This window comes from Hipposideros armiger, unplaced genomic scaffold, assembly GCF_001890085.2.
Source record: "Hipposideros armiger isolate ML-2016 unplaced genomic scaffold, ASM189008v1 scaffold_9, whole genome shotgun sequence".
Classification (NCBI taxonomy): Eukaryota; Metazoa; Chordata; class Mammalia; order Chiroptera; family Hipposideridae; genus Hipposideros; species Hipposideros armiger.
In genome coordinates this window covers 1374088-1394125 of record NW_017731359.1, presented here as the reverse complement: position 1 = coordinate 1394125, position 20038 = coordinate 1374088, and the positions used below count along the sequence as shown (strand labels likewise).

Here is a 20038-nt window from a genome sequence, read left to right as displayed (position 1 = left end):
TAAGTTCTGTTATTAGGTGCATGCAAATTGAGGTTTATCATGTCTTCCTTTTAAAGTGACTATCATTATGAAATGTCCTTATTTATATCTAGCAATTCTTCTTACCATAAAGTCTATTGGTCTGACATTTCTCAAGACATACCCACTTTCTTTTGGTTAGTGCTTTTGTAGCATATCTCTTTTATTTACATTTAATATAATTGCTAATAGAGTTGGTTTCAAGTCTACCATTTTGCTATTTGTTTTATATTAAATCCAAAAGTTCTTTCTTGTTTTATTTCTCCTTTCTTGCTTCTTTGGTATTAGTCAGTTTTTACAAAAATACCTTCCCCTCTATTAGCTTATTTTGTTATACATTCTTGTGTGATTTTTCTAGTGGTTACCCCAAATATTTCAAGACATGCATCCTTGACTTATTACAACCTACTTTAAGTTAATGCCTTTAGCACTTCCCAAGTAATACAAGAACTTTACAATTTAATTCTCTCTCTCTTCTCCCATCCTTTATGCTATTTTTATCATATAATTTGCATCTACAGTATATATTATAACTCCCATAAGCATTTTTTAAAACCAGTTGCTAGCTTATGGATATGAGATCATTTGAAATGTGAGTAAATAGGAGCCAAGGAGACAAAATTCAGGATTGTAGAAGTTTAAAGGAAGGGACAAATTTCAGAGAATTTTTAGAAAAACAAATTGCAAAACTCAATGAGTAACTATATGTGGGGAGGACAAGGAAAGACAAGGCTTGAAAATGACTAGAGGTTATAAGCTTGAGACTCGGAGGAAACCGGTGCTGTGGATAGATCTGGGAAGACCAGGACTGGGGTGTTAGGGGTCGGGTCAGAAGGGAGAACACTGAGGTCAAGTTTCGAAGTGATTTTTATGTGAAATTGGGGCTTGAAAGGTAACCACTGGAAACGGAAGCTCAGACTGGGAAATAATCTAAATATAATAACACTTTTACTGGAAATTGTGTGAAAAATGGGTTTATCAGGGCACTGAATATAAAGAAGGAACATTCATTCATTCAACAAATCTTTGTCAAGTGTCTACAGTGTGCCTAGGTATGCTGGATGCTGAGACTATGACAGAACAAATCAGACAAAAGCCCTGTCCTCTTGGAGGTGACCTTCTAATGAGGATATAAAAGATGAGTAGCTGGAAAGACATCAATAATTGAAACAGAGGAGTGTGCTGTATATCATAAGCAGAATCTGTAAGGATGCTGTCCATGAAACCTAGGAGCTGGAAAAAAGCTTAAAGAAATAGTATTGAAGAAATAGCGTATTACAGCAGTTCCCAAACTCTGCTGTACTTTAAAAACCACCTGGGAGCTTTTAAAAATCCTGATGCCTGGGTTGTACCCCAACCTTGTTACATCAAAATGAATAGGGGTGGGTGCCAGGCATCAGCATTTTTTTTTAAGTTAGCCAGGTGATTCAAAGTTCAGCAACATTGGGGAACCACTGTCACGTGTCATCAAATTTAATATGCTATGAATTATATGAAAGAGAATACTGTCAATGAAGATCTAACAAAATGCTTAAGATGCCCTCATTGTAAGATGCGTTTCAATTTCAGAGATGTTAAAAATGGAAAAATAATCAGCATCTCAGAATTGGAGAAATACTGTGGTCATGAGTGAATGAGCAGCCATGGAATGAAAACCACTGGATCTTCCCAGGAGTGTACATGACCTTAGAAGAGAAGGAATAATTGAGTGTTGAATTCAGAACAGCACATGTTGTTCAAATGTTCAGTTTGTTTGGATAAGAAAATTAAACACAGACATTCCCACTATTACACCTCTTTCTAGGTTATCTCCCTTTTCTTCAATCATGAGGACCAGGGACTATGAGATCCCGCTGTGCCTGGAATGTGGACATTGTTTCCCAACCGTATTTCCTTAGTGCCAGCAATTCTCTTCTCAAAAGCTGGGCCACTGGCAGACATACATGCTGATATTTTAAGCTTTTGGAAAAGCTTCTGATTTCAAACTATACTGCAAAGCTGTAGTGATCAAAACAGTATGGTATCGGCATAAAAACAGACACACAGATCAATGGAATACAATAGAGATCCCAAAAATAAACCCATGCATACCTGGTCAATTCATTTACGACAAAGGAGACAAGAATATACAGTGAGGGGAAGGGAAGTCTGTTCAATAAATTGTGTTGGGAAAACTGGACAGCCACAGGCAAAGGAATGAAACTGAACCATTCTCTTATGCCATACCCCAAAATTAACTCAACATAGATTAAACACTTGACAGTGAGAACTGAAACCATGAAACTCGTAAAGGAAAACATAGGTAGTAAGCTCCTTGACAACGGTCTTAACGATGTTCTTTTTGTTGTTTTTTCTTTTTTTTTTTTTTGGTTCTGACTCAAAAGACAAGGAAAACAAAATAAAAAATAAACAAATGGAACTACCTAAAACTAAAAAGTTCTTGCACAGTGAAGGAAACCATCAACAAAGTGAAAAGGCAGCCTGCTGAATGGGAAAAGATATTTGCAAGTCATATATCCAATAGGGGGTTAATGTCCAAAATAGATAAACTCATACAACTTGATAACGAAACAAAAAAAATCTAATTTAAAAATGGGCAGAGGCTCTAGACATTTTTTCAAAGAGGACATACAGCTGGCCAATGGGCATTTGAAAAGATGCTCAACATCACTAATCATCAGGGAAATGCAAATCAAAACCATGAGATACCGCCTAACCATCACCCTGAGATATTTACTGCCTATTGGCTATCCTGAGGTGCTACCTCTCCTGCTTGATGAACTTCACAGGATTTTCAAGTGACACACACACACACACACACACACACGCACGCACACACACATAATCAGCCTTGAGGTCTCATCATTAGAGTCACTTTTAAGGGTCAACTAGAGACAAATCATTTGCTAAGACATGGCTTACCTGGAAGGGAAAACAAACTCACTAGCTAACCCCATTAGCCAGCTAACGTATCAGTTCTAAGTGGCTGTCCAAGTCCATTAAGAACCGTGTGTATCAGATTACATCATGACCCAGGCAGTGATCCCCAGCACAGAGGGCAAGGAAGACCCTAAAGCACTGGCACCAAGCTGGAGAAGCCTGATGCTGTGAAGTGGAGGCTCCTTCTGAGCCTGAGCCACCCCACCCTCACACACACACTCCCATACCACCCTCCACCACCTCCTCTGCCCCAACCCCTCTCCCCTTCCATCCAGGCCCTGGGAGGGTGTGCCACAGCAGGGAGGCAGGTAGAGACCACGTGGGCCATGGCTGAGAAATGTGTTAAGAAATAGACCAAGGAAAATGCCTGATAAGCATTTGGGAACAGTGTACCCTGGGAGCCAGCCAGGTTGTGGTGCAGGCGAGCCATCAGTGCAAGAAATCAGGGGTTTGTGTAATTATGACCCAGGAAATTGCATGAAATTAGTCCTGGCCACACTGAGAAATCAGTGCGGCTGTACCTGGCTAAGCCCCCAATGACTCCCCGCTCTGCTAGGGAAGCACTGAGCTCCTTCCGCTCTTGTGGGGTGTGACCCAATCGGTTCTGGCCAGCTGTATTTGTATTTGTCTCTTCTGTGACACACACAGATGGCAGAAAAGTCAGTTATCTTTATCTCCACACATAGTACAGCCTCTGGCAGGGAGTATAATAAGATCTCAGCAACCGATTGTTGGAAGAATGAGTGAGCGAAAGAACAAATGAATATGGGTCAGCCCTGTTTTCTCTCTCTCTCTCTCTCTCTCTCTCTCTCTCTCTCTCTCTCTCATCTACATGCACATATGTATATGTGTGCATATAAATATGTATTTGTGTGTGCGTGTGTGTGTGTGTGTGTATGTGTGTTTAATGGTTTTATCGGAGTCTCAAATATAGTTGAACTTCTGACCCAACCACAGTGATTTCTTTTAGGTCCCCAGACTTGGGAGCCACACTTTTTGCTCTGTTGAGATAGGAAGATGTCACTAGATGCATTAAGGACAAAAAAATTCAATGTCCAAGAGAATGGCCAAAGGGTGACCAGTTTCTCAGACAACCAAGAACTAAAATGGCAGCACCAAGGTTACATGTCTTCCACATGCTCAGGGCAGGACTGGGTTCGTGCTGACCCAGGAAATGCTCTGACCCTCCAGGCACAGCTTTGTCTCTGGACCCACCAGGGCAACCCTAGTGATTAACGGGTATCAGATGTCACAGCCGGTTGCCTTCAATAATTGTAACTCCTTTTGTTTCCCATGGGACACTTTCCAAATGGAGTTTTCAGCACCTGGGAAACCTCTTCTTGGCCGGCAAGAATGCAAAGAGTTTGCATGTTTATTGCGTTCCCTCTCCTAAGGCCCTGCCCTTTGGAACCTTGCCTTTGCGTCACTGGCCAGGTATTTCACAAACCCGCTGTGTGCCAATTCCAGGTCATTCCCACACTGCTCCTGAACACACTCTTCTCAGCCCTGTCCCCTGGTGTCCTCTTACATGTGACAAGCCACATTAACTTCATTTCCCACATTTATAACCACAGTGTTCTTACAGAAATTTCCCAACTGCCAAGATTCATTCAATGCTAGAGAGTAGGTTACATGATAGTCTGAGGACATTCCCACAGTGTGCTGGCACCAGAAATCTGCACCTGGAGGAAAGAGAAACCCTGAAGTGTGTCTTAGCTAAGCAGAAAGCAGATAACATAGTTTGCAGGCAAATACAAGGTTACAGCAGATCTCAATCTGGCTTTTTTATGAGCTAGAATTAAATTTGGCTAAATATGAGAGAAAACCCCAATTAACAGTGACTCAAGCACGTAAGATTTTATTTTCTCAAAAGAGGTGGGGAAGTAAGCAGACAGAGCTGGTATTATCAGGTCTATGAAGCTCTTTCCAGTTTTTGCCTCTGGGGTGATCCTCAGTTCTAACATGGCTGCCAGAGCTGCAGCCATTATCCTCATGTTCCAGGCAGCAGAAGACTTCCCACAAGTACACACAATACTTTCACATATATGTCACTGGGTAGATTTTGGTCATATATCCACATCAGCTATAATGTAGATTCCCCTTTTTTTCTGGGAATACAGAATGTAGAACTGATTGTAAGACAACTGGCCTGATCTCTTCAGAGATGAATGTTCTAGATTTTAAAAGACTAAAGAGACATATAGGTGAGCCTTGATGGACAAGAGAAGATATTTTGAGGACAATAGGGAAAATTACAATATAGACTGAATGTTAGGTGATATTATAGAATCAAGGCTAATTTTTTTAGGTGTAATCATAAAATTATGTTTTATAGGAGCATGTTCTTATTTTTAGAAGATGCAGGCTATGAAGTACTTAAGAGAGAGGTGTCCTGACACCTACCACTTCCTTCGAAATTGTTCATCAAACTACAGTATGTAAAGAGGTAAAAGATTGATAGAGAAAACATGGAAAAGACAGTAAGAATGACTAATAGTAAAATAAGTGAAGGGATATGGATATTTATTATACTATTCTTTCCACTTTTCTGTATGTCTAAATTTCTTATAATAAAAATTGGGGAAGAGTAGTCCTCTGTTTGGTTTGGCTGTTCTGCAGTCTTTTTCACGTCAGGTTGACTGCCTCCTGGTGAAAGGGAATGATGTTCCTGTCGTACCCTAGAGCCTGTCTGTAAGTGGTGTAGTGAATCCCTCAGCCAGGGTGGATCTCAGAGCTGGTGAGTTGTTGGGGAGAGAAGATTGCATCTTGGCCCTTGACTTCTTGGAGGGTCTTCCCCATCACCCGGAAGGCAGCACAACAGCAAGGATCCACAAATGCCATATCTATTTGAGATAAAAACATGGCAGGAGATAGAAAATGAATCCAAAACATCTTAGTGGAGGCATCAGCAGTCTATCAGGACACTACTCGGAGTAGAACAGAGGCTAGACTTGCCATTAGGAGACTCTGTCCTCCCTCCACCATTTCTGTTCTTATCACCTTGGAGCAGGCACTTTAGTTTCCTCATCTGTAAAATGGGGATCATAATCACCACCTCACCCACCTCCAGGGCTGTCTGAGGATCAAAGAAGATATGTGTGATTTGCTGTAAACTTACAAATGTACAAGCTTATTAGGAAAATGACCTTGCTTGTCCCCAAACTACTTCATCCTATTAGTAGTCTCCCATGCAATTACCCTCAGACACCAGGACCAAACAAAGTTTTTCAGAATTCTGCTTGTGGTGGTTTGGAAAGATCTCCACAAATTTCTTTGACATTACTCCCTTCAAAAAAATGGAACCTGGGCTGGCTGAGTGGCGCATTGGTTAGGAGTTGGCTTGGGATGCCAGCTCTGAGCAGCAGGGTCCCACTTTGGATTCCACATGAGGGCCAGTGACGCTGCGCCCTCTACAGCTAAGATGGTGAACAACAGCTCAACCTGGAGCTGGGCTTCCGTGAGTTGCCAGTGACGGCGTAGGCTGCAGTGCGGCTGGCCGGCAGCTGGCGTGAGCTTTCATGAGCTGCCGTGAGCTGCCATCCAATGGCAGGCGAGTAACTGCCTCACCTGGCAAGAGCACAATGATAATACCAACATGGGCCAGTGCAGCAATGTCCTCCACAACTAGACTGAAGAACAAAAGGACAGCAACTTGTCTGTTCCCCTTCCCCAATTCCCCAATAAAATCTTAAATAAAAAAAAAAAGGAAACGAAATTCCCCTCCCCTTGAGTGTGGGCTGGACTAAGTGACTCACTTCTAATATAGGGCTGTCAGAGAAAATACACGGTGCCCAAATAAATTTGAATTTCAGATAAACAACAAATAAATTTTAGTATAAGTATGTCCCAATTATGGTATGGGATATACTTATACTAACGTGTGTTCCTTGTTTATCTGGAATTGAAATTTAACTGGGCATCCTGTTGTTTTTGTTTGTTTTACTAAAGCTGGCAACCCTATTCTAATGAATAGAATGAATGTGGCATAACTAACAATGTTTGACTTCTGAGACCAGGTCATAAAAGGCATTGCAGCTTCCACCTTGCTCCCTCTCAGATCACTCACTCTGGGAGAAGCCAGAAGCTGTGGCGTGAGGACACTCTGGCAGCCCTATGAAGTGATCCACTGACACTTCCGGCCAGCAGCCAGCACCAACTCATGAGCCACATGAGTGACCCATCTTGCAAGTGGATCCTCCAGCCCGTTAAACCTTAAAGGACTGCAGCCCTGGCCAATGTCTTGATTAAATCCGCATGAGAAACCCTGAGCCAGAACCACCCAACTAAGCTGCTCCTGAATTCCTGACGCATTGGCACCACGTGGGATAATAAATGATTATTGTTTCAAACGTCCACGTTTTGGAGCCTCTGGCTCAGCCCCAGCTGGCCCTGTGGTTCCTACAAAATGTTCCCCACCTTTGCGGGGCTCCCAGCTTTCATCACCACGCCCCTCTCTACCACCTTCTATCAGACCAACGACGTGCCCAGGGCGTTTCTATGAAAGCTTCTTCTAAAAAGTAATGGCACACAGTATGAAGCCTAACTGTTAAAAGGAGATAAATTTTTGAGGAAAAAGGAACTAATAATATTCTTCAGAGGTCCCATGAGTCCCTTTACCCACATCAGAAGGAGGCGCTGAGGCCTTGGGGCCCAGCTCTGCTGATTCCTAGCTCCTTTAATCTCTCAAAGCCCTGGTTTCATCTGCAAATACAGGCCTGGTGATACCTATTTGCAGGACTTTATGATGATTAGAAATATCAAAAAGACCATTTACTAGGAGAGTAGGTGCGCTAAGCACTGCTGCACTTCATATTTAATCCTCATGACAACCCTTCAAGATGGGTACTGTGCTCCCATTTCACACGTCAGGAAACTGAGGCACACACGTACATGACTGTCCGTGGCTAAGAGGTACATAACGTGCCTGGCACGTAGTACGCATCCTTGTAAAAGTTGCTGTTAAGGGATCATTTAATCCTCCAAACCACTGTTTTTGCAGGAGAGAAAAATGGAGCCTCAGCAGGGTTTGGTGAATTTCCTGAGGCCTACTGCAAGTCCACACACTCCCCCGACCCACAGTGAGTCATGGAATCACCAGCACATCCCTAGGACCCTCCTGTCCCCACCCTGGCTGGGATGTCATTCTCCTGATATTACCTCAGCCTTCCCCCTGCTGATGCTCCTGGCTCATGGGAATTGGGGAGTTACAAATCACTGCCTCCAGATGGGATGGGCCAGACATCTAAAATTGGAGGCCTTCATTCACATCTGGCCTACACACCAGTTTTAATGGACTGGCACGACATCAGCTCAAATTTAAAACACTTGAGATAAAACATAAACCATGCAGATTTCCACCTTCTCTGATGAGATGAAATGCTGGCTGGCTCTCCTGGGTGCAAGCCACCTGGAGCTGAAGAGCAGGGTCTTTTAGAGATGGGACTTGTTTGGGGGGAAAGAGGTAGACAGCTTTTATTTGGGGGCTATATTGTTTAAATTTCTTTATGAGTAGGTATTATCTTCATAGTAAGACAAAAGCCAGGGAAAAGATCTTGGAAAAAGATAGCAGGAGACTGGATGCTGGCTTCTTGGCAAAGAGTGAGTGGGCAGAGAGAGGGCCAGGCTGAGGCCAACATGGAAAGATGAGGCTACAGGACACATTATCACTATTGCAGCTACATACCTCTCCACAGAGCTACCGAGAAATCAGATTTAAAATACAACCTGTACTGAGGTGATGGGAACAAAGGTGATTTTGTTGGCTGTGAAGACATGCCAGACAGCAACAGTGCTTCCCAGACAAGGTTTGCAACTTCTCTTTACCGTTTGCTTTTCGGTATTGAAGAGTAGCATTTCTCTAGCTCATGACTATACCTCTTCAGACTCTTGGCCAGTATCGCCAAGCACCTTGAGAACCTGTCTGCCGATGGCACCCCAAGTCACAAACATGAAAGCAGGAGACAGCAACCACATTTCTTGTGATGGGTAGAATTGTCTTCCCAAAATTAATATGTTGAAATCCTATCTCCCCAATACCTCACAGTGTGACCTTATTTGGAGACAGGGTCTTTACAGAGGTGATCAAGTTAAAATGAGGTCATTAGGGTGGGCCCTCATCCAGAATGACTGGTGTCCTTCCTTGTAAGGGATCAGGACACAGGCAGAGGGAAGATGATGTAAAAACACAGGGAGAGCACAGCTATCCACAAGCCCTGTTCTTACAACTTTTGTCTATGTTTGAAATATTTTCAAAATAAAGTTAAAGCTTAAATAACAATAAAGATAGAATGAAAGAGTCTCAAGCTCCTGGGAAGGCCACTGCAGACCCAGGTAGCAGAGGCCCTCCAGAAAGGGCTGGGATTTCAGTCCAGGTTTTAAATGGCTTTATTTTTTTCCGTGATTTTTCTCCCCCACCAGTATCTAATGTCCTTGTAATATTACAAGATCCTGGATTTGAGTCTGGAAAAAATCCTGAATGCAGTTCATGATCTGACAAGTGACCAAAGAAATGTATTGATTCTGGCGACCCTCACGATTGGTTTCCAGTCCAAACAGGCTGCAGAGAAAGGGCTCTTGTAGTTTGGGGGATGTGGCCTGAGACAGAGTCCCTTCTCTCTTGATCCAGCCACAAAGGCTCGCTTGATTTCATGGGAAAGTTCCGGATCACGCTTCCACTGACAATGTCCTCACCTCCGATGATCCGCTCCAATGGCATCTGTGACTCGGGTAAAACCCTGCTCCCTGGAAAAAGAGAAAACAGCAATTTCAGCAAGTGGTGGGCCCTATTCTACAGGAAGTCCACACTCACCTGGGCTCTGTCTGCTCCGTAACTGCACCTGCCTTTCTCTCTCTCTCCCGAACACACACCTCATGCCCCCTACACTGTCTTCACCCAGAGACCTAGAGACATGAACACCCAGGGCTTCAGATTCTAAGTATAGGCAGCTCCCTGACACCAAGCCAATGGTACTGAATTAATGGGAAATACCACCAGAATGCCTCTATAAATGCCATCGCCTTGGAAGTCAAAGGAGCAACAGAGGAATTTTCCCCTGCGTTCACAGTGTACTCCTTAAATCCTTTTTGCATGAAGAATAAAGCCATAAATAGCATCCCTTTGATTTGAGTCATTCTGAATTGATACCATTATTAACTTCAGTTATAAGCCACACGTGGCCTCACTCACTTCAAAAGGGCCTCCAGCTCCCGCTTGACTCTGCCCACTACAGGCGGACCCCGGTAGGTGAGGGCTGTGTACAGCTGCACCAGGGAGGCCCCCGCCCGGATCTTCTCCAGCGCGTCCTGCCCACTGCTGACACCACCAACCCCAATGATGGGGACGCTGCCTGCAGAGAAGCACAAGGTGACACCATGAGGAAGGACGGACGACGTGAGAACCAGGAGCTCCGTTTGGCTTCAGCCCTCAGCTGCCCTGCTGAGTGCAGCAGTTCAGGGAACACTGATTCTGTTCAAGACCCCAGAGCCAGAGCCACACACAAATCTGAAGACACCGTCACCGACTCCTTGCCTTGGGTGAGTGCGTACATCTCCCGGATGGTTTGCGTTGCTAAGTCCCGGAGGGGCTTCCCACTCAGCCCTCCTGTTTCAGAGCGCAGGGCCCCCTGGAGGCCAGCAGGGCGACTCACTGTAGTGTTCGTGACAATCAGTCCATCGATGCCCAGCTGCAGTGTGAGACAGAGAAAAGAAGCCTCCAGGTGTGGCACTGACGGATGCAGAGAAGCTTCCCTGGAGGGTCTGAGACAGCAGCCAGGCCAGGCCCCCGCACCTACAGCCCCAGAAGCAAGACCTCACTGTGCTGCTTGAACAAGTGTCAGAATGAGCCTCAACACGGCAACAGTTGCCATCACATAGTGATCACCTCTAATGTTCTATTAGGACAGGGTTTAATCCTTACAACAACCCACTTCAGAGTGTCCCGTCCAAGGCCTCCAGGTGGTAAGTGGTGGAACCAGGATTTGAACCCAGGACTGCCGGGCTCGATCTGTTTCCACCACTCTCCTATGACACAGACACCTGGTGTTAGACTGAAGAGAAGGAATATGGGCATACCTCGGAGATATTGCGGGTTTGGTTCCAGACCACTGCAATAAAGTGAGACAGTGAGCCATAATCCTTTTGCTGGTGGGGAGGGTGGACACGGGGTGGGGGTGGAAGGGGGTGGAGGGGATGAGAAGCATGAGAAAAAGACACCAAACCAGCCCTCAGTATCACACAAAGGAAACCACAGACTGCCATCTGGACTAGCCCAGCCAAAAGGGTCAGATACTCCCCAGTCCCGACTCGCACCTCTCTCACCACACTGGCAATATCCTCCTTGTCCTGGGCCGTGAGGTCTGGCGCAATCTTCACCAGCAGGGCTGGCTTCTGTGCCCCCTTCAAGGCATCCCTCTCCTGCAGCACCTAGAGTGACACATGACCAAGATGGGGACCCCTGAGACCACAGCCTGAGTGAGGGTGCAACTATGACCTGCCATAGATAAACTGAAGCATAAGCAATAGCTCCTTTTTGGGAGACAAAGCCCCCAGTTATGCACAAGACCCCATCAAGGCGAATTCGATTCCATTCCGTTGAACCAACAGACCCCCAAGCTTGAGTCCCTAATGTGGTCATTGACATCAGCTAATGTATTAAGGTTTATTTAGACTTTTGTTCCTAAAAGAGATAACAAGGTAATCCTGTCACAAGCACTGTGATGAAAAGTCATTCAATTCATTCATTCATTCAATGTGCTACATGCTAGGGACAGTGTAGTAAAATGAGAGACACGGTCCCTCTCACAGACCTTATGGTTTAAAAGCAGGGACAGATAACTGAGCAATTAATTACTATTGAGCATAATCAGTGTTGAGATTAGGGGATTAGAGGTACAGTGAGGGGTCCTGACTGGTCCAGGTGCTAAGGACGGCTCCTGGATAATGACATTGAAGCTTTGCCCTGAGAATGAACAAGTGGGTAGGACAGGCTAGTGGAGTGGGACCTGGTGGTGTAATTGCCCACCTTGGTCAGCAGGTGGCGCAGCTCAGCCTTTCCCTGAAGGCTCCGCAGCCCCGCGGTGTTGGGACTGGACACATTCACGACCAGGTAGTCAGCCAAGGGGCCCAGGACGCGCACCCCCTCTGCGTAGTCCGAGGCAGCGTCCACCGAGGTCTTGTTCTTCCCCAGGTTAATCCCCAGCGGCAGCCCATCTGCAAATACCGCTGGTCAAGCTTTCGTCCCCACACACCATTTCCTTGACATGAACAGCCCATGGACACGGCCTTCTAGGCCTTCCCCTCCAGTGATAACTTCCCACACCAGCTGACAAATACTGTGAACTGCATGGTGCTGCTTCCTGCTGAGCAGGAAACAGCTCACCACCTTTGTCTGCATAGCAATGTTTGGGCAACTACACGATGTTTTACTGCATTGTGCCCTTGTTCTTCTTAAAAATTCAATAGAATATGGAGAAATTCGGAATGCAAATAATAGTGATAAAAAGGGTAGGGCTCAAAAACATAACACAACTGAGAACAGACAGAAATTAATAGGTGTGTCAGAAGGGGCAACTGTTTACTTTCAAGGGCTGCTCGTTGGACTTGGGTGGAATGACTGGGTGTGCAGTTGTGAATAAAATCCAAAATTAAGAATATGCATAAAATACTGGAAAACATTTTCAATTATCATGCCTAGAATGCAAAGGTATAATTATTTTATGATTTCAGTTCTCTGAGAAGGGCCTCCCCCTTATAACTAGGATGACCATATATCCCAGTGCTCCCAGGACAGCCATGATTACTCCTGTAGCCTGGGCACAATTATTAATGCCTGCTCCCCTTTCACTCTCCAAAGTGTCTCAATTTGCACAGTAAGTAATACAGCCATTTTACTTAAAAAATGGGAGCATCAGGGCCGGCTGAGTGGCGCGATGGTTAAGAGCTGGCTTGGGACGCCAGAGGGCCCCGGTTCGGATCCCACATATGAGGGCCAGTGACACTGCCCTCCACAGCTAAGATGCTGAACAACAGCTCAACCTGGAGCTGGGCTGCTGTAAGTCGCTGGCGACAGCGTAAGTTGCAGCCCCTGTGGCAGTGGGTTGCCATGGGCTACCGTGTGTAGCCAGCAGCCAGCAGCCAGCATGAGCGGCCAGCGGCTGCCGTGAGCGGCCGTCCAGAAGCCGGCAACTGATGTGCCTCGCCTGGGAAGAGCGCAATGATGGTGCCAACTTGGGCCAGTGAAGCAACGTCCTCCACAACTAGACTGAAGAACAAAAGGACAGCAACTTGTCTGTTCCCCTTCCCCCAATTCCCCAGCACTGTTCCCATCCAATTCCCCAATAAAAATCTTTAAAAAAAAAAAAAAAAGGAGCTTCACTTGACTTGCATTTTAGACTCAGAAACAGGCAGTGTGAAAGCAAGGGGTTGTTTGTACTACTTCTCCTAAGCTATCATCTTATCTGTATAGACCAATAGTACGTCAATGGTACTGGCTACTATTCCATCAGTTAGTTGGGAAAAGACCTGAAACATCAAGTTAGCTCACAAAACGTATGTCAAGTCAGGAACGATCAAAGAACAACATCTAGTCCTGCTAACCCCCTTCTCATGCCCTAAAGGTAGTCACCCTTTTATCATCAGCTTGAAAGTAAATGAGATTTTTGTAGTTAAGTGTGTGTGTGTGGGGGGGGGGCTAGAACCCATTAGACAGGTTATATAACAAGGTCTCCATGCATCCTGAGACTAGAATCCATCAAGCCAAGGGCATTTGGAAGCTGTCATTCTTTTCCACATAGGTAAACTGGCTTGAAAGAGAGTATCACTTTCATGTAGCTAATGGATCTTTCATTAGCAGTCATCTGCCCAAACTGACAAGATTTTGGAGTTAGAAGTTGCTGAATTGCTCTATCTCCAAAGGGCACCACAGCCTTTGTCAGTTGACTTCTTTTGCATGGTGCTAGCGATAAGCTGTCCTCAGGGCTTCTAGCTGCTGGTGAACAGTGTGTGTGGGGCTCTGCTATAGGATGTTGCTTCACTGCAATGAATGTTAGCGCCAGAGTGGGGGTGAGGGGATGGGTGAGGGAGAACAGGGGAGAGAGCTGGTGTGAACACTGTGGACAATGAAAAGGAAAGGGGAACAAGAAGGCAGAAGAGTATCGCAAACCGTGCAAGTCATGTTATGACCTTCCAAGTTCCCCAAAAGTTCTGTAGTACAGCAGGGTCTAGTTCTGTCACAACCAAGGATTTCCAAACACATCACTTCCTACTCCCTAAATCACAGATTGCTAACAGCCTCGGCCCTTTCAACTTCCTTCCTGAAATAAATCTGATATCCAGGGGTTTTTCTCATTTTGCCACCAGGACATCTATTGAGACTAAAACTTCCTGGAAGGAGCTCCAGAGGGATCCAACAAGGAGAAAGGCCCTGTCCCCAAACAGTCCCAGCGGGCACCTGGGAAGGTGTGGTGAGAACAACACAGCCCTCCCCCACTGAATGCATCCTGAGGGACAGACAGCAGAGCGGAGAGCGCCAAGGAATAAACATCAGCATATCCGAAGGCGGCCTTCAAAAGTGCATGGTATTCCAGACTCCCAAATGCCAAGAGTAGTTACCCGAAGTAGGGAAGAGTGTGAGTAATTTTAATTTTCTTCTCTATGCTTCTCTATAGTTACTAATGCTACTATAATTAACATGCTTATTTATACAATGGACAGGACAACAGAGCAGAACAAGGAAAATGGCGCTCAAGCCATGCCCACATCTCACTGCCTGTGTGATTACAGGGGGGCACTCTGCTTTGCTCACTTCCAAGCTGCCCCAGTGAAGATATAACATAGGTTACATAACAAGGCAAAAACTAAGTGCACCTTTGCTGAGTTGTGAAATTCCGTTGGAACCAGGACAATTCCTCTGGGAGAGGAACCCTGAGTTCTGTAGTGTTTTTTCTATTGCTCAATCATGTCTGTCACTAGGAATGTTCCTGACATTTCTCCCACATTTTTCTCCCACATTTCCTCCCAACAAATGGAGAAAGCCCCTCTAATGCAGCCCCACTTTACCTTCTGTGAGCCTGGCCTGCATCTGCTGTCTGGCCCGTAACCTGTGTTCCACCACAGAGAGCCCGTGACTGTTAAATCCATATCTGTAACACACAAGCAGATGGGGAAGGGACAAGTTGAGCCCTCAGCCAAAAGGCGGAGACTTCAGAGACATACATGGTTCCATACACACAACTTTTAAAAGCAGAAAAGAAAAAAATGAGAGTTAGTTCTTAAGATTTCCAAGGTCTAAACATCCTCGACCTCCTAGAGAACTTGTCAGAACACTATCAAACACAAAGGGAAAGGGAAATTAAAATTTGCAAACAAGCCACCCAGCTAACTAGCACTGGATACAGCCTGGACTCGGCCGCATAGCTGCCCCAGCCTTGTCTGGGTCCAGCCCCCACTCCTCTTTATCTATGCACCCCACACACACACCCAGCAGAGCCCTCCCCACTCGGACAATACCGTCTTTCCACCTCCTGCCTGTGCTCCATTAATGCACCTCCTGCCACTCCATTTCCCCATCCTTTCTGCGAATTAAAATCGTCTTCTCTTCCTGGCTCTCACCAAATGCTCCCTCTCCCTCCTTCCATAAAGCTCCCAGACACAAATGATCCCGCACCTCTTGGCATTCACGGAGCACTTTGTACCGATCTTTCTCCTGGCTTGGGGTCTATATGTACGCTTACCCTACTGGGTTATGATCTTCTTGAGGACCAGGGACATGTCTTACTTCTCCATCACCCCACCACTAGACATTCCACAAAGGCAGTGACCTCATCTCTCTGGCTCACCTCTGTCTCTCCAGCCCCACTTGTGGGTTGTTGACCGATTGGCCATTCCCCCGATACTGGATGGAAATGGCAATGACTCCTTTCCCAGCCACACTAGCCACTGAAGCATGACCATGTGACTGGGCGTGGTCACTGAGACACAAGGTGATGCCTACTGGGAGCCACTCCCCCCAGTATCTAGGCTTTTCTCCCTTTCTGCTCTCAGATGTCCACATGCGAGGACACAACGCGTGTAGCTGGGGAGCCATCTTACAAACAAGAGGGTAAGGTCCAGAGAAGTTGGACCAGAGTCCTGACATTGCCCTGCTCCTCCACCAACCCTGGACTGCCTACTACACCTGTTCTGAGAAGAAACTAATAACAAATGCCTATTGTTTAAGCACTTTGTTACTTGCAGCCAAAAACACCTCACAGATAGAGTGGTGCGTGCGTGCATTTGCTGCGTTGCTGAGTGAATGGATGGATTTATTCATTAAGTTTATTGAGAGTGCCAAACAGAGCAAGGAGGCTGAACACTCAGCGCCCCAGAGCACAGGCTGTCCTCTCTCGGCCCCTTCCCATCTACAGGATTCTGCCAAGAACCGTGACCCTGGAACCTCCAGTGACTTGGACGCTCTGAAGCTATCGATCCTGGCCTGCAATGTAGCAGAAGAATCAATAACTTGATGGCTAATGCTGGAAATTTTCCCTGAAACAAACACAATAAAGCGGGAAGTGCAGCCTAATAAACTTCCCATAGGTCAGTCTTCCAGAAAGCCAGTAATGGCCCCAAAGATGCCTATCAAAATCTCCCCAAGGAGGCGCTTCACAATTCTGTTACCAAAAAATAGGACCTTCTTCACTTGCTGGGTTTGCTGTTGGGAAAATTGCCCGGGGATTATAAAGAGAAGGTCTTTACACAATCTACAATACAAGGATCTCTCTTACTAAAATCAGCTGCATAGGTTGACTATTAAATTTTCCAATTTACTAAAGGCTAGGGCTATACTGTCCAATACAAGAGCCACTAGCCCTATGTGTCACTGAGCACTTTAAACGTGGCCAGTCCACACTGACAGGGGCTGAAGAAAAACACACACTCGATTTGGAAGACTTGGTACAAGGAAAGGAAAGTAAATAGCTAATGAATCATTTTTATGTTGATATGTTAAAATGATATGGGGGGAGGTAGAAAAGGGTAAAAGGAGTCAAATATATGGTGATGGAAGGAGACTTGACTTTGGGTGGTGGACACACTGCAATATACAGATGATGTATTATAGAATTATATACTTGAAACCTATAATTTTATTAACTAATGTTACTGCAATAAATTTAATAAAATTAAAAAACAAATGATATTTAGAATATATTAAGTATTTCAATTAAATATAATTATTACAAATAACTAAATAGGATATACTACTGAAATTAATTTCACCTATTTCTTTTTACTATTTTATCATGGCTGCTAGAATATTTTAAATTACCTATGGGGCTCGCATTATATTTCTACTAGACAGTGCTGGGCAAAGGCATTGGAGTAAAAATGTGGAAAAAGCACCAACTCTAAAGTCAAATACACCTAAATCTGTACCCAACCTCCCACGCTTATGGTCTCGTGGTTGTAGCTGTTATGTAGTTCTCCAGGCCTCAGCATGTGTACGTGTTAAACTGAAATCCCCAAACCTGCTTTTATGCCTGGCACATGGTATATGCTCACTATGATTCCTGAACATTCCAAGTGACAGAATATCCACACTGCGTGACAGAATAAAACATCCCGAGCACCCTGCTGGGAAGAAGGCATCCTTGTTATCTCTGGGCCACTCACCTACCTGTTAATGACGGCTTGGTCCTCTGGGAGGCGGAAGACTCTGGGTTTGGGGTTTCCCTCCTGAGGTTTTGGGGTAACACTGCCTATCTCAACAAAACCAAAGCCCATCTTGTAAAGTCCATCCACAGCCTCTCCATGCTTGTCAAATCCTGCAGCAATTCCTACTGGGTTTCGGAACTTATGGCCCAGGACTCTCACTTCCTAGGAAGAGGGAGACAAAGTCAGAGGTATACAAGGCTACACCAGTGTTTCTTACGGTGTGGTTTCTGGCACATCTACGTCAGAATTCCCCAGGGAGCTTGTTAGCCATCCAATCCCAGGACCCATCTCCAAACTAAGGAATCAGAATTTGGGGGGGATGGGCAGAATGGAACTCTGAAGGAATCTAGTTTTAATGGCGCTCTGCAGGTGATTCTGATACCTGCTGGAATTCAAGAACCATCAGGTTTTGTCATCCATCACCAAGACTGAGGGAAAAAACTGTGTTTCCACCATGGGTTGAACAGGAGATGGACACTATGTTTTCCAGTTAGTTAACATTCATCCCTTCTTATCCACTATCCTGGTGGGAGAGAGTGGCCCATTGGTGTCAGCCTCTAGCCAGTGCTATTCTGAAACAGAGTGTCAAGCAGCAAAGTCCTCGAGCCAGTTTAGGAAGTCAGACCCAGCTGGGTCCCTCCTCAACCAGGCTGATCCAAAGCCCCAGTGGGGCACTAGAGGGAGCAAAGTGCTCTGCTAGGCAAAAGTGACTGCTGGGCTCCAGAACCAGGCTGTGGTTGGAGACAGGTTCTTCCCTGTCAGACACTCTTATCCCACTCTTTACTCATTTGTGTTACACCAAGTTCCAGGATGCCCAAACTAGCAGTTTGGGATGGGGACAGCTTAAAGGAAAGAATGCTCTTTCTGATTCTACAGTGCCCTTCAGGGCTTACATATGGTACGTCAGGGATAATGCCGCATCTGCTCAAAACTGCAGGATGGGGAAGTGAAAGGAATTCTAAGACAAAAAGAGGAAATGCAGAGAAAGACCCCTCTGGTTTATAATACTGACCCTTCCCCAAAGAGGTCTGTGTGCTTCTTGTTTATTGTCCTCATGTCACAGCATTCTGATGTCCCCATGTGGTAAGAAGTCTCTCAGATGGAAACTGGCAGGGCTTACAGGAGGATGCAGATCCTCGGACATGGATTCTTCTGTTGTGTTTGCTGCTGTAACCCTGGCACCCAGAACGGCAGCAGGCACATGGTGGGGCCCATGTGTTAACGCAGGACTGAATGATGCTGAGACAGGTTTTTACATGCTTTCCTCCAAGGGCTTGGCTAGACATGCCCATGTCACATTAGATGTTTAATGACTCTGGCATGTGTCTACATTTTGCAGAAGTGAAGACTGAGCTACCTAAGACCTCAGCAAGGCAGGCCAGTGGCTAAGGAGATGGTTGCCAAGTCAGACTCCATGGGGTTGAATCCTGGCTCAGCACTTCCTAGCTGTGTGACTTTGGGTAAGTCACTTAACTACTCACTGCCTCAGTTTCCTGATCTGTAGATGGGGAATGACAGTGTTTCATCAGGGCTAACTCGGGACTCTGATTTTTCAAAAGGATTGGCCCCACCTGTGTAAACTAGGGGACACTGACCTTCACTTTGTATGGCACAAGGTCACCTACCAGCATGTCAGAGTCTTGAAACGTGGCACGAGGAATGAGCCCCAGGGAGGTGACACGAACAGCCAGCCTATGGGCTGACTCGGGGTCCAGCAGCCCTTGTAGAGTCGGCATCAAGTGTTCAGCATAGAAATGCTCATCCCCCGTGGCCGTCAGGTAGGAGGCGAAGAGAAGTCCTCCGCCCCCCAGGATGATCAGGGCATCCTGGGCTCGCTTCTGGAAAAAAAGAGCCCATTGGCACTCAGGGCCCAGCTGCAACACCCTCTCTGAGCCCTTTACACCCACACACAGAGGACATACTGATATGTCACATGAAGTGATGTCCCTAGCTTTCTGCTAACATTGGTCTCCTTCATTTCTAGTCTTGCTCACACATAAGCCTCTATAATCAGAAGCTGTAACTACACTTCTGCTGACATACACTCATCTGGCCCTGAAGAACTCCGGGCCAAAGGTTTCAATACTGAGGACAATACTGGCCCCTAAGGGACACGTGGTGGGCATGTGGGGGGGATGTTAATAGATTTAATGGGCAGGAATCAGCAAAGTCAGACATCCTGCATTGGTTTAGACTTTCTGGCAGATAAATTGTGCTGGTCCTGTATGACTGTTGAACATCCTACTGACATGCAGTAGATAAAAAATATCTACTTATATTATCTGAGCCTAGACCCAAACTATATTTCACCAAATACACACAAACTATCTCCTACACAGTTTTTAAGTCCATTGACTTTTCCAGGAATACAATTACCTTGTAAACTGAGGGA

At 45.7% G+C, this 20038-nt stretch overlaps 1 protein-coding gene across 4 annotated transcripts in view; it reads right to left on the bottom strand.

The window, feature by feature from the left end:
• Nucleotides 1–9324: 9324 nt before the first annotated feature.
• The window catches only part of DHODH (dihydroorotate dehydrogenase (quinone)), a 12297-nt gene continuing 1583 nt past the window's right edge, over nt 9325–20038 (bottom strand). Inside the window, exons 2-10 of one of the 4 annotated variants that reach the window (XM_019656723.1) lie at nt 19272–19484; nt 17609–17808; nt 15013–15095; nt 11978–12165; nt 11266–11379; nt 11029–11060; nt 10605–10744; nt 10145–10304; nt 9325–9699 (exon numbers count right to left, since the gene is read on the bottom strand). In XM_019656723.1, coding sequence (XP_019512268.1) covers nt 9645–9699; nt 10145–10304; nt 10605–10744; nt 11029–11060; nt 11266–11379; nt 11978–12165; nt 15013–15095; nt 17609–17808; nt 19272–19484 — 1185 coding nt within the window. In that variant the 3' untranslated portion in view covers nt 9325–9644. Of the gene's footprint in view, nt 9700–10144; nt 10305–10486; nt 10745–11028; nt 11061–11265; nt 11380–11977; nt 12166–15012; nt 15096–15791; nt 17001–17608; nt 17809–19271; nt 19485–20038 lie in introns of those variants that run through there. The other 3 variants (XM_019656733.1, XM_019656753.1, XM_019656743.1) reach the window with 3 other exon arrangements.